At 34.3% G+C, this 16,517-nt stretch overlaps 1 protein-coding gene across 7 annotated transcripts in view; it reads left to right on the forward strand.

Moving 5' to 3' along the window:
- LOC117328837 (neuronal membrane glycoprotein M6-b-like) overlaps nt 1-16,517 on the forward strand; it is a 93,818-nt gene that overhangs the window by 65,999 nt on the left and 11,302 nt on the right. For all 7 annotated transcript variants that reach the window (XR_004533061.1, XR_004533059.1, XR_004533058.1 and 4 more), the window contains 2 exons: nt 1,420-1,552; nt 13,852-13,904. Coding sequence is in view for 3 of the 7 variants with exons in the window: in XM_033886410.1 (XP_033742301.1) it covers nt 1,420-1,552; nt 13,852-13,904 (186 nt within the window). In the remaining 4 variants the exon portion in view is untranslated. The remainder of the gene's footprint in view (nt 1-1,419; nt 1,553-13,851; nt 13,905-16,517) is intronic.

A 16,517-nucleotide genomic window follows, 5' to 3' on the forward strand; every position in this document is an offset into this window, starting at 1 on the left:
ATACAGCATTGTTCTATGATCCACCTTTTATATACAGCATTGTTCTATGATCCACCTTTTATATACAGCATTGTTTCATGATCCACCTTTTATATACAGCATTGTTCTATGATCCACCTTTTATATACAGCATTGTTCTACGACCCACCTTTTATATACAGCATTGTTCTATAGCCCACCTTTTATATACAGCATTGTTCTATGATCCACCTTTTATATACAGCATTGTTCTATGATCCACCTTTTATATACAGCATTGTTCTATAGCCCACCTTTTATATACAGCATTGTTCCATGGCCCACCTTTTATATACAGCATTGTTCTATAGCCCACCTTTTATATACAGCAGTGTTCTATGATCCACCTTTTATATACAGCATTGTTCTATGATCCACCTTTTATATACAGCTTTGTTCTATAGCCCACCTTTTATATACAACATTGGTCTATGATCCACCTTTTATATACAGCATTGTTCTATGATCCACCTTTTATATAAAGCATTGTTCCATGGCCCACCTTTTATATACAGCATTGTTCCATGGCCCACCTTTTATATACAGCATTGTTCTATGTTCCACCTTTTATATACAGCATTGTTCTATGATCCACCTTTTATATACAGCATTGTTCTATGATCCACCTTTTATATACAACATTGGTCTATGATCCACCTTTTATATACAGCATTGTTCTGTGATCCACCTTTTATATACAGCATTGTTCTATAGCCCACCTTTTATATACAGCATTGTTCTATAGCCCACCTTTTATATACAACATTGGTCTATGATCCACCTTTTATATACAGCATTGTTCTATGATCCACCTTTTATATAAAGCATTGTTCCATGGCCCACCTTTTATATACAGCATTGTTCCATGGCCCACCTTTTATATACAGCATTGTTCCATGGCCCACCTTTTATATACAGCATTGTTCTATGATCCACCTTTTATATACAGCATTGTTCTATGATCAACCTTTTATATACAGCATTGTTCTATAGCCCACCTTTTATATACAGCATTGTTCCATGGCCCACCTTTTATATACAGCATTGTTCTATGATCCACCTTTTATATACAGCATTGTTCTATGATCCACCTTTTATATACAGCATTGTTCTATAGCCCACCTTTTATATACAGCATTGTTCCATGGCCCACCTTTTATATACAGCATTGTTCTATGATCCACCTTTTATATACAGCATTGTTCTATGATCCACCTTTTATATACAACATTGTTCTATAGCCCACCTTTTATATACAGCATTGTTCCATGGCCCACCTTTTATATACAGCATTGTTCTATGATCCACCTTTTATATACAGCATTGTTCCATGGCCCACCTTTTATATACAGCATTGTTCCATGGCCCACCTTTTATATATTTTGCGGTCTTCTGTTTCAGCTTTTGGTGATAAGTTACATCCTTGGCTTCGCTTGGACTGTGGTCACTTCCATATTGGCCATCCCTCTATTTCTCCTCTTAGTCCTCATTCTCATCAAGAACAAGGTCACCTGTATCGATCTCATCAACTACGGTAAATGTTTACGTTATTTGTCCAGGTAGACAACACTATACCACCCTCAGTCGTGTACAAAACGTAATATGTCTACCCTCGGTTTTATCAACATTCCTTAATGAAGAAAATTACTTAATTTGGTCGATTTAGTTCAGGAAATTCATAAAAATGACGAACGTTGATAAAACTGGGCCCTGGTGATACCACAATCGTTACAACGGCACACACAAGTCATATACACGTGATTTTAATAGGACTGGATATTACCACGAATCAAATTAGTCATAGTCCTTTTAAACACATTTTATCCACAAATGATCTGTAATACTGTATCCACAAATATCAACGAGTAATAACACTAGAATGACCTGGAGAACGATGTCAGCAAATGACCTTGAGTACAGTATCCAAAAATTAGCAAATATGCTTCTGTCTGTGGGTACGGGTTAAAAAGTCAATTTACAGTAGACCTACTCATATACACGTATCATTGATAGTTACAGTAGACCTAGTCATATACACGTATCATTGATAGTTACAGTAGACCTTGTCATATACACGTACCATTGATAGTTACTGTAGATCTAGTCATATACACGTATCATTGATAGTTACAGTAGACCTTGTCGTATACACGTATCATTGATAGTTACAGTAGACCGTCATATACACGTATCATTGATAGTTACAGTAGACCGTCATATACACGTATAATTGATAGTTACTGTAGACCTAGTCATATACACGTATCATTGATAGTTACTGTAGACCTAGTCATATACACGTATCATTGATAGTTACAGTAGACCGTCATATACACGTATAATTGATAGTTACTGTAGACCTAGTCATATACACGTATCATTGATAGTTACTGTAGACCTAGTCATATACACGTATCATTGATAGTTACAGTAGACCTAGTCATATACACGTATCATTGATAGTTACAGTAGACAGTCATATACACGTATCATTGATAGTTACAGTAGACCGTCATATACACGTATCATTGATAGTTACAGTAGACCGTCATATACACGTATAATTGATAGTTACTGTAGACCTAGTCATATACACGTATCATTGATAGTTACTGTAGACCTAGTCATATACACGTATCATTGATAGTTACAGTAGACCGTCATATACACGTATAATTGATAGTTACTGTAGACCTAGTCATATACACGTATCATTGATAGTTACAGTAGACCTAGTCATATACACGTATCATTGATAGTTACAGTAGACCGTCATATACACGTATCATTGATAGTTACAGTAGACCTAGTCATATACACGTATCATTGATAGTTACAGTAGACCGTCATATACACGTATCATTGATAGTTACAGTAGACCTAGTCATATACACGTATCATTGATAGTTACAGTAGACCTAGTCATATACACGTATCATTGATAGTTACAGTAGACCGTCATATACACGTATCATTGATAGTTACTGTAGACCTAGTCATATACACGTATCATTGATAGTTACAGTAGACCTAGTCATATACACGTATCATTGATAGTTACAGTAGACCGTCATATACACGTATCATTGATAGTTACAGTAGACCGACATATACACGTATCATTGATAGTTACAGTAGACCTAGTCATATACACGTATCATTGATAGTTACTGTAGACCGTCATATATACGTATCATTGATAGTTACAGTAGACCATCATATACACGTATCATTGATAGTTACAGTAGACCTAGTCATATACACGTATCATTGATAGTTACAGTAGACCGTCATATACACGTATCATTGATAGTTACAGTATACCGTCATATACACGTTTCATTTATAGTTACAGTAGACCGTCATATACACGTATCATTGATAGTTACAGTAGACCGTCATATACACGTATCATTGATAGTTACAGTAAACCGTCATATACACGTATCATTGATAGTTACAGTAGACCGTCATATACACGTATCATTGATAGTTACAGTAGACCTAGTCATATACACGTATCATTGATAGTTACAGTAGACCGTCATATACACGTATCATTGATAGTTACAGTAGACCGTCATATACACGTATCATTGATAGTTACTGTAGACCTAGTCATATACACGTATCATTGATAGTTACAGTAGACCTAGTGTTATACACGTATCATTGATAGTTACTGTAGACCTAGTCATATACACGTATCATTGATAGTTACAGTATACCTAGTCATATACACGTATCATTGATAGTTACAGTAGACCGTCATATACACGTATCATTGATAGTTACAGTAGACCTAGTCATATACACGTATCATTGATAGTTACAGTAGACCGTCATATACACGTATCATTGATAGTTACAGTAGACCTAGTCATATACACGTATCATTGATAGTTACAGTAGACCGTCATATACACGTATCATTGATAGTTACAGTAGACCTAGTCATATACACGTATCATTGATAGTTACAGTAGACCTAGTCATATACACGTATCATTGATAGTTACAGTAGACCGTCATATACACGTATCATTGATAGTTACTGTAGACCTAGTCATATACACGTATCATTGATAGTTACAGTAGACCTAGTCATATACACGTATCATTGATAGTTACAGTAGACCGTCATATACACGTATCATTGATAGTTACAGTAGACCGACATATACACGTATCATTGATAGTTACAGTAGACCTAGTCATATACACGTATCATTGATAGTTACTGTAGACCGTCATATATACGTATCATTGATAGTTACAGTAGACCATCATATACACGTATCATTGATAGTTACAGTAGACCTAGTCATATACACGTATCATTGATAGTTACAGTAGACCGTCATATACACGTATCATTGATAGTTACAGTATACCGTCATATACACGTTTCATTTATAGTTACAGTAGACCGTCATATACACGTATCATTGATAGTTACAGTAGACCGTCATATACACGTATCATTGATAGTTACAGTAAACCGTCATATACACGTATCATTGATAGTTACAGTAGACCGTCATATACACGTATCATTGATAGTTACAGTAGACCTAGTCATATACACGTATCATTGATAGTTACAGTAGACCGTCATATACACGTATCATTGATAGTTACAGTAGACCGTCATATACACGTATCATTGATAGTTACAGTAGACCGTCATATACACGTATCATTGATAGTTACAGTAGACCGTCATATACACGTATCATTGATAGTTACTGTAGACCGTCACACACACGTATCATTGATAGTTACAGTAAACCGTCATATACACGTATCATTGATAGTTACAGTAGACCGTCATATACACGTATCATTGATAGTTACAGTAGACCTAGTCATATACACGTATCATTGATAGTTACAGTAGACCGTCATATACACGTATCATTGATAGTTACAGTAGACCGTCATATACACGTATCATTGATAGTTACTGTAGACCTAGTCATATACACGTATCATTGATAGTTACAGTAGACCTAGTGTTATACACGTATCATTGATAGTTACTGTAGACCTAGTCATATACACGTATCATTGATAGTTACAGTAGACCGTCATATACACGTATCATTGATAGTTACTGTAGACCTAGTCATATACACGTATCATTGATAGTTACTGTAGACCTAGTCATATACACGTATCATTGATAGTTACAGTAGACCGTCATATACACGTATTATTGATAGTTACAGTAGACCCTCATATACACGTATCATTGATAGTTACAGTAGACCTAGTCATATACACGTATCATAGATAGTTACAGTAGACCGCCATATACACGTATCATTGATAGTTACAGTAGACCTAGCCATATACACGTATCATTGATAGTTACAGTAGACCGTCATATACACGTATCATTGATAGTTACAGTAGACCGCCATATACACGTATCATTGATAGTTACAGTAGACCTAGCCATATACACGTATCATTGATAGTTACAGTAGACCGTCATATACACGTATCATTGATAGTTACAGTAGACCGCCATATACACGTATCATTGATAGTTACAGTAGACCTAGCCATATACACGTATCATTGATAGTTACAGTAGACCGTCATATACACGTATCATTGATAGTTACAGTAGACCTAGTCATATACACGTATCATTGATAGTTACAGTAGACCGTCATATACACGTATCATTGATAGTTACAGTAGACCTAGTCATATACACGTATCATTGATAGTTACAGTAGACCGTCATATACACGTATCATTGATAGTTACAGTAGACCTTGTCATATACACGTATCATTGATAGTTACAGTAGACCGTCATATACACGTATCATTGATAGTTACAGAAGACCTAGTCATATACACGTATCATCGATAGTTACAGTAGACCTAGTCATATACACGTATCATTGATAGTTACAGTAGACCGTCATATACACGTATCATTGATAGTTACAGTAGACCGTCATATACACGTATCATTGATAGTTACAGTAGACCTAGTTATATACACGTATCATTGATAGTTACAGTAGACCGTCATATACACGTATCATTGATAGTTACAGTAGACCGTCATATACACGTATCATTGATAGTTACAGTAGACCGTCATATACACGTATCATTGATAGTTACAGTAGACCGTCATATACACGTATCATTGATAGTTACAGTAGACCGTCATATACACGTATCATTGATAGTTACAGTAGACCGTCATATACACGTATCATAGATAGTTACAGTAGACCGTCATATACACGTATCATTGATAGTTACAGTAGACCGTCATATACACGTATCATTGATAGTTACAGTAGACCGTCATATACACGTATCATTGATAGTTACAGTAGACCTAGTCATATACACGTATCATTGATAGTTACAGTAGACCGTCATATACACGTATCATTGATAGTTACAGTAGACCTAGTCATATACACGTATCATTGATAGTTACAGTAGACCGTCATATACACGTATCATTGATAGTTACAGTAGACCGTCATATACACGTATCATTGATAGTTACAGTAGACCGTCATATACACGTATCATTGATAGTTACAGTAGACCTTGTCATATACACGTATCATTGATAGTTACAGTAGACCGTCATATACACGTATCATTGATAGTTACAATAGACCGTCATATACATGTATCATTGATAGTTACAGTAGACCGACATATACACGTATCATTGATAGTTACAGTAGACCTAGTTATATACACGTATCATTGATAGTTACAGTAGACCGACATATACACGTATCATTGATAGTTACAGTAGACCGACATATACACGTATCATTGATAGTTACAGTAGACCGTCATATACACGTATCACTGATAGTTACAGTAGACCGTCATATACACGTATCATTGATAGTTACAGTAGACCGACATATACACGTATCATTGATAGTTACGGTAGACCGTCATATACACGTATCACTGATAGTTACAGTAGACCGTCATATACACGTATCATTGATAGTTACAGTAGACCTAGTCATATACACGTATCATTGATAGTTACAGTAGACCGTCATATACACGTATTATTGATAGTTACAGTAGACCGTCATATACATGTATCATTGATAGTTACAGTAGACCGTCATATACACGTATCATTGATAGTTACAGTAGACCTAGTCATATACACGTATCATTGATAGTTACAGTAGACCGACATATACACGTATCATTGATAGTTACAGTAGACCTAGTCATATACACGTTTCATTGATAGTTACAGTAGACCGTCATATACACGTATCATTGATAGTTACAGTAGACCGTCATATACACGTATCATTGATAGTTACAGTAGACCGTCATATACACGTATCATTGATAGTTACAGTAGACCGTCATATACACGTATCATTGATAGTTACAGTAGACCTAGTCATATACACGTATCATTGATAGTTACAGTAGACCGTCATATACACGTATCATTGATAGTTACAGTAGACCGTCATATACACGTATCATTGATAGTTACAGTAGACTGTCATATACACGTATCATTGATAGTTACAGTAGACCGTCATATACACGTATCACTGATAGTTACAGTAGACCTAGTTATATACACGTATCACTGATAGTTACAGTAGACCTAGTTATATACACGTATCACTGATAGTTACAGTAGACCGTCATATACACGTATCATTGATAGTTACAGTAGACCGTCATATACACGTATCATTGATAGTTACTGTAGACCGTCACACACACGTATCATTGATAGTTACAGTAGACCGTCATATACACGTACCATTGATAGTTACAGTAGACCGTCATATACACGTATCATTGATAGTTACAGTAGACCGTCATATACACGTATCATAGATAGTTACAGTAGACCGTCATATACACGTATCATTGATAGTTACAGTAGACCTAGTCATATACACGTATCATTGATAGTTACTGTAGACCGTCATATACACGTATCATTGATAGTTACTGTAGACCTAGTCATATACAGGTATCATTGATAGTTACAGTAGACCGTCATATACACGTATCATTGATAGTTACAGTAGACCTAGTCATATACACGTATCATTGATAGTTACAGTAGACCGTCATATACACGTATCATTGATAGTTACAGTAGACCGTCATATACACGTATCATTGATAGTTACAGTAGACCGACATATACACGTATCATTGATAGTTACAGTAGACCTAGTCATATACACGTATCATTGATAGTTACAGTAGACCGACATATACACGTATCATTGATAGTTACAGTAGACCGACATATACACGTATCATTGATAGTTACAGTAGACCGACATATACACGTATCATTGATAGTTACTGTAGACCGTCATATACACGTATCATTGATAGTTACTGTAGACCGACATATACACGTATCATTGATAGTTACAATAGACCGTCATATACACGTATAATTGATAGTTACAGTAGACCGTCATATACACGTATCATTGATAGTTACAGTAGACCGACATATACACGTATCATTGATAGTTACAGTAGACCGTCATATACACGTATCATTGATAGTTACAGTAGACCGACATATACACGTATCATTGATAGTTACAGTAGACCGTCATATACACGTATCATTGATAGTTACAGTAGACCGTCATATACACGTATCATTGATAGTTATAGTAGACCTAGTCATATACCCGTATCATTGATAGTTACAGTAGACCGACATATACACGTATCATTGATAGTTACAGTAGACCGTCATATACACGTATCATTGATAGTTACAGTAGACCGTCATATACACGTATCATTGATAGTTACAGTAGACCTAGTCATATACACGTATCATTGATAGTTACAGTAGACCGTCATATACACGTATCATTGATAGTTACAGTAGACCGTCATATACACGTATCATTGATAGTTATAGTAGACCTAGTCATATACACGTATCATTGATAGTTACAGTAGACCGTCATATACACGTATCATTGATAGTTACAGTAGACCGTCATATACACGTATCATTGATAGTTACAGTAGACCGTCATATACACGTATCATTGATAGTTACAGTAGACCATCATATACACGTATCATTGATAGTTACAGTAGACCGCCATATACACGTATCATTGATAGTTACAGTAGACCGTCATATACACGTACCATTGATAGTTACTGTAGACCGTCATATACACGTATCATTGATAGTTACAGTAGACCGTCATATACACGTATCATTGATAGTTACAGTAGACCTAGTCATATACACGTATCATTGATAGTTACAGTAGACCGTCATATACACGTATCATTGATAGTTACAGTAGACCGTCATATACACGTATCATTGATAGTTACGGTAGACCGTCATATACACGTATCACTGATAGTTACAGTAGACCGTCATATACACGTATCATTGATAGTTACAGTAGACCGTCATATACACGTATCATTGATAGTTACAGTAGACCTAGTCATATACACGTATCATTGATAGTTACAGTAGACCGTCATATACACGTATCATTGATAGTTACAGTAGACCGTCATATACACGTATCATTGATAGTTACAGTAGACCGTCATATACACGTATCATTGATAGTTACAGTAGACCGTCATATACACGTATCATTGATAGTTACAGTAGACGTCATATACACGTATCATAGATAGTTACAGTAGACCGTCATATACACGTATCATTGATAGTTACAGTAGACCGTCATATACACGTATCATTGATAGTTACTGTATACCGTCATATACACGTATCATTGATAGTTACAGTAGACCGTCATATACACGTATCATTGATAGTTACAGTAGACCGTCATATACACGTATCATTGATAGTTACAGTAGACCGTCATATACACGTATCATTGATAGTTACAGTAGACCGTCATATACACGTATCATTGATAGTTACAGTAGACGTCATATACACGTATCATAGATAGTTACAGTAGACCGTCATATACACGTATCATTGATAGTTACAGTAGACCGTCATATACACGTATCATTGATAGTTACTGTATACCGTCATATACACGTATCATTGATAGTTACAGTAGACCGTCATATACACGTATCATTGATAGTTACAATAGACCGTCATATACACGTATCATTGATAGTTACAGTAGACCGCCATATACACGTATCATTGATAGTTACAGTAGACCGTCATAAACACGTATCATTGATAGTTACAGTAGACCGTCATATACACGTATCATAGATAGTTACAGTAGACCGTCATATACACGTATCATTGATAGTTACAGTAGACCGTCATATACACGTATCATTGATAGTTACAGTAGACCGACATATACACGTATCATTGATAGTTACTGTAGACCGTCATATACACGTATCATTGATAGTTACAGTAGACCGTCATATACACGTATCATTGATAGTTACGGTAGACCTAGTCATATACACGTATCATTGATAGTTACAGTAGACCTAGACATATACACGTATCATTGATAGTTACAGTAGACCGTCATATACACGTATCATTGATAGTTACAGTAGACCTAGACATATACACGTATCATTGATAGTTACAGTAGACCTAGACATATACACGTATCATTGATAGTTACAGTAGACCTAGACATATACACGTATCATTGATAGTTACAGTAGACCGTCATATACACGTATCATTGATAGTTACAGTAGACCTAGTCATATACACGTATCATTGATAGTTACAGTAGACCTAGTCATATACACGTATCATTGATAGTTACTGTAGACCGTCATATACACGTATCATTGATAGTTACAGTAGACCTAGTCATATACACGTATCATTGATAGTTACAGTAGACCTAGTCATATACACGTATCATTGATAGTTACAGTAGACCGTCATATACACGTATCATTGATAGTTACAGTAGACCGTCATATACACGTATCATTGATAGTTACTGTAGACCGTCATATACACGTATCATTGATAGTTACAGTAGACCTAGTCATATACACGTATCATTGATAGTTACAATAGACCGTCATATACACGTATCATTGATAGTTACAGTAGACCGTCATATACACGTATCATTGATAGTTACAGTAGACCTAGTCATATACACGTATCATTGATAGTTACAGTAGACCGTCATATACACGTATCATTGATAGTTACAGTAGACCTAGTCATATACACGTATCATTGATAGTTACAGTAGACCGACATATACACGTATCATAGATAGTTACAGTAGACCGTCATATACACGTATCATTGATAGTTACAGTAGACCGTCATATACACGTATCATTGATAGTTACAGTAGACCTAGTCATATACACGTATCATTGATAGTTACAGTAGACCGACATATACACGTATCATTGATAGTTACAGTAGACCGTCATATACATGTATCATTGATAGTTACAGTAGACCGTCATATACACGTATCATAGATAGTTACAGTAGACCGTCATATACACGTATCATTGATAGTTACAGTAGACCGTCATATACACGTATCATTGATAGTTACAGTAGACTTAGTCATATACACGTATCATTGATAGTTACTGTAGACCGTCATATACACGTATCATTGATAGTTACAGTAGACCTAGTCATATACACGTATCATTGATAGTTACAGTAGACCGTCATATACACGTATCATTGATAGTTACAGTAGACCGACATATACACGTATCATAGATAGTTACAGTAGACCGACATATACACGTATCATTGATAGTTACAGTAGACCGTCATATACACGTATCATTGATAGTTACAGTAGACCGTCATATACACGTATCATTGATAGTTACAGTAGACCGTCATATACACGTATCATTGATAGTTACAGTAGACCGTCATATACACGTATCATTGATAGTTACAGTAGACCGACATATACACGTATCATTGATAGTTACAGTAGACCGACATATACACGTATCATTGATAGTTACAGTAGACCGTCATATACACGTATCATTGATAGTTACAGTAGACCGTCATATACACGTATCATTGATAGTTACAGTAGACCTAGTTATATACACGTATCACTGATAGTTACAGTAGACCTAGTTATATACACGTATCACTGATAGTTACAGTAGACCTAGTTATATACACGTATCACTGATAGTTACAGTAGACCGTCATATACACGTATCATTGATAGTTACAGTAGACCGTCATATACACGTATCATTGATAGTTACAGTAGACCGTCATATACACGTATCATTGATAGTTACAGTAGACCGTCATATACACGTATCACTGATAGTTACAGTAGACCGTCATATACACGTATCATTGATAGTTACAGTAGACCGACATATACACGTATCATTGATAGTTACGGTAGAGCGTCATATACACGTATCACTGATAGTTACAGTAGACCGTCATATACACGTATCATTGATAGTTACAGTAGACCTAGTCATATACACGTATCATTGATAGTTACAGTAGACCGTCATATACACGTATTATTGATAGTTACAGTAGACCTAGTCATATACACGTATCATTGATAGTTACAGTAGACCGTCATATACACGTACCATTGATAGTTACAGTAGACCGTCATATACATGTATCATTGATAGTTACAATAGACCGTCATATACACGTATCATTGATAGTTACAGTAGACCGTCATATACACGTATCATTGATAGTTACAGTAGACCGTCATATACACGTATCATTGATAGTTACAGTAGACCGTCATATACACGTATCATTGATAGTTACAGTAGACGTCATATACACGTATCATTGATAGTTACAGTAGACCGTCATATACACGTATCATTGATAGTTACAGTAGACCGACATATACACGTATCATAGATAGTTACAGTAGACCGTCATATACACGTATCATTGATAGTTACAGTAGACCGTCATATACACGTATCATTGATAGTTACAGTAGACCTAGTCATATACACGTATCATTGATAGTTACAGTAGACCTAGTTATATACACGTATCATTGATAGTTACAGTAGACCGTCATATACACGTATCATTGATAGTTACAGTAGACCGTCATATACACGTATCATTGATAGTTACAGTAGACCGTCATATACACGTATCATTGATAGTTACAGTAGACCGTCATATACACGTATCATTGATAGTTACAGTAGACCGTCATATACACGTATCATTGATAGTTACAGTAGACCGTCATATACACGTATCATTGATAGTTACAGTAGACCTAGACATATACACGTATCATTGATAGTTACAGTAGACCGTCATATACACGTATCATTGATAGTTACAGTAGACCTAGTCATATACACGTATCATTGATAGTTACAGTAGACCTAGTTATATACACGTATCATTGATAGTTATAGTAGACCGTCATATACACGTATCATTGATAGTTACAGTAGACCGTCATATACACGTATTATTGATAGTTACAGTAGACCTAGTCATATACACGTATCATTGATAGTTACAGTAGACCTAGTCATATACACGTATCATAGATAGTTATAGTAGACCGTCATATACACGAATCATAGATAGTTACAGTAGACCGTCATATACACGTATCATTGATAGTTACAGTAGACCTAGTCATATACACGTATCATTGATAGTAAGTATGTTGAGTATGTTGACATGTTTAATGATGGGTAGTATACATAGAAAACGTTTAAACCAGCAGGTCTACTTGTATTCTTCATATTAAGTCGGGTTTATTTTCCACGAATACACTTACATTTGTATCACTGTGTTTTGTAGGCTTGAGTGAAATGAAGCTCTGTGGCGAGGATCTGGATGATTTCGCAAGAAAAGTAGGTATACTGGAATGAAAAAAATGAATTGATCTACGTTAATCGTTAAAAAAAATACAGAGCCATAATTTGAAATCCCATGTTTATAATAACATCACTGACTATCGGCACCTAGTTATAATGAGTGTTATATAATGACACCATTACCACACTGACAGTGTCTGGGTGATATACGGTCACTTTAGGTACTCGCAGAATATCCATATCCGTACTTAATCTATTTAAGTTTTTAATAATTATTGAAATGTATATATCGTCGTCTAGTAAGAGTGTGCTTTTGGTATAATTTATTTACTTTGTCTATTAATGGAATGCGATATAAACAAAGTTCAGTCCATCATTTACATGACAATGTACATATCTTTTGATGAGATACAGTGTAAACATGTATTGATGAGATACAATGTAAACATGTATTGATGAGATACAATGTAAAGATGTATTGATGAGATACAATGTAAACATGTATTGATGAGATACAATGTAAACGTGTATTGATGAGATACAATGTAAACATGTATTGATGAGATACAATGTAAACATGTATTGGTGAGATAGTGTAAACATGTATTGATGAGATACAATGTAAACATATATTGATGAGATACAATGTAAACGTGTATTGATGAGATAGTGTAAACATGTATTGATGAGATACAATGTAAACATGTATTGATGAGATACAATGTAAACATGTATTGATGATATACAATGTGAACATGTATTGATGATATACAGTGTAAACATGTATTGATGAGATACAATGTAAACATGTATTGATGAGATACAGTGTAAACGTGTATTGATGAGATAGTGTAAACGTGTATTGATGAGATACAATGTAAACATGTATTGATGAGATAGTGTAAACATGTATTGATGAGTACAATGTAAACATGTATTGATGAGATACAATGTAAACGTGTACTGATGAGATACAATGTAAACGTGTATTGATGAGATACAATGTAAACATTTATTGATGAGATACAATGTAAACATGTATTGATGAGATACAATGTAAACATGTATTGATGAGATACAATGTAAACATGTATTGACGAGATACAATGTAAACATGTATTGATGAGATACAATATAAACGTGTATTGATGAGATACAATGTAAACAGGTATTGATGAGATAGTGTAAACATGTATTGATGAGTACAATGTAAACGTGTACTGATGAGTACAATGTTAACATGTATTGATGAGATACAATGTAAACATGTATTGATGAGATACAATGTAAACATGTATTGATGAGATACAATGTAAACATGTATTGATGAGATACAATGTAAACATGTATTGATGAGATACAATGTAAACATGTATTGATGAGATACAATGTAAACGTGTATTGATGAGATACAATGTAAACATGTATTGATGATATACAATGTAAACGTGTATTGATGAGATACAATGTAAACATGTATTGATGAGATACAATGTAAACATGTATTGATGAGATACAATGTAAACATGTATTGATGATATACAATGTAAACGTGTATTGATGATATACAATGTAAACATGTATTGATGATATACAATGTAAACATGTATTGATGAGATAATGTAAACATGTATTGACGAGATACAATGTAAACATGTATTGATGAGATACAATGTAAACATGTATTGATGAGATACAATGTAAACATGTATTGATGAGATACAATGTAAACATGTATTGATGAGATACAGTGTAAACATGTATTGATGAGATACAATGTAAACATGTATTGATGAGATACAATGTAAACGTGTATTGATGAGATATAATGTAAACGTGTATTGATGAGATACAATGTAAACATGTATTGATGAGATACAATGTAAACATGTATTGATGAGATACAATGTAAACATGTATTGATGAGATACAATGTAAACATGTATTGATGAGATACAATGTAAACATGTATTGATGAGATACAATGTAAACATGTATTGATGAGATACAATGTAAACATGTATTGATGAGATAATGTAAACATGTATTGATGAGATACAATGTAAACATGTATTGATGAGATACAATGTAAACGTGTATTGATGAGATAGCGTAAACATGTATTGATGAGATACAATGTAAACATGTATTGATGAGATACAATGTCAACATGTATTGATGAGATACAATGTAAACATGTATTGATGAGATAATGTAAACATGTATTGATGAGATACAATGTAAACATGTATTGATGAGATACAATTTAAACATGTATTTATGAGATACAATGTAAACATGTATTGATGAGATACAATGTAAACATGTATTGATGAGATACAATGTAAACATGTATTGATGATATACAATGTAAACATGTATTCATGAGATACAATGTAAACATGTATTGATGAGATACAATGTAAACATGTATTGATGAGATACAATGTAAACATGTATTGATGAGATACAGTGTAAACATGTATTGATGAGATACAATGTAAACATGTATTGATGAGATACAATGTAAACGTGTATTGATGAGATACAATGTAAACGTGTATTGATGAGTACAATGTAAACATGTATCGATGATATACAATGTAAACATGTATTGATGAGATACAATGTAAACATGTATTGATGAGA

Source organism: Pecten maximus, chromosome 6, assembly GCF_902652985.1.
Source record: "Pecten maximus chromosome 6, xPecMax1.1, whole genome shotgun sequence".
In the NCBI taxonomy this organism is placed as follows: Eukaryota; Metazoa; Mollusca; class Bivalvia; order Pectinida; family Pectinidae; genus Pecten; species Pecten maximus.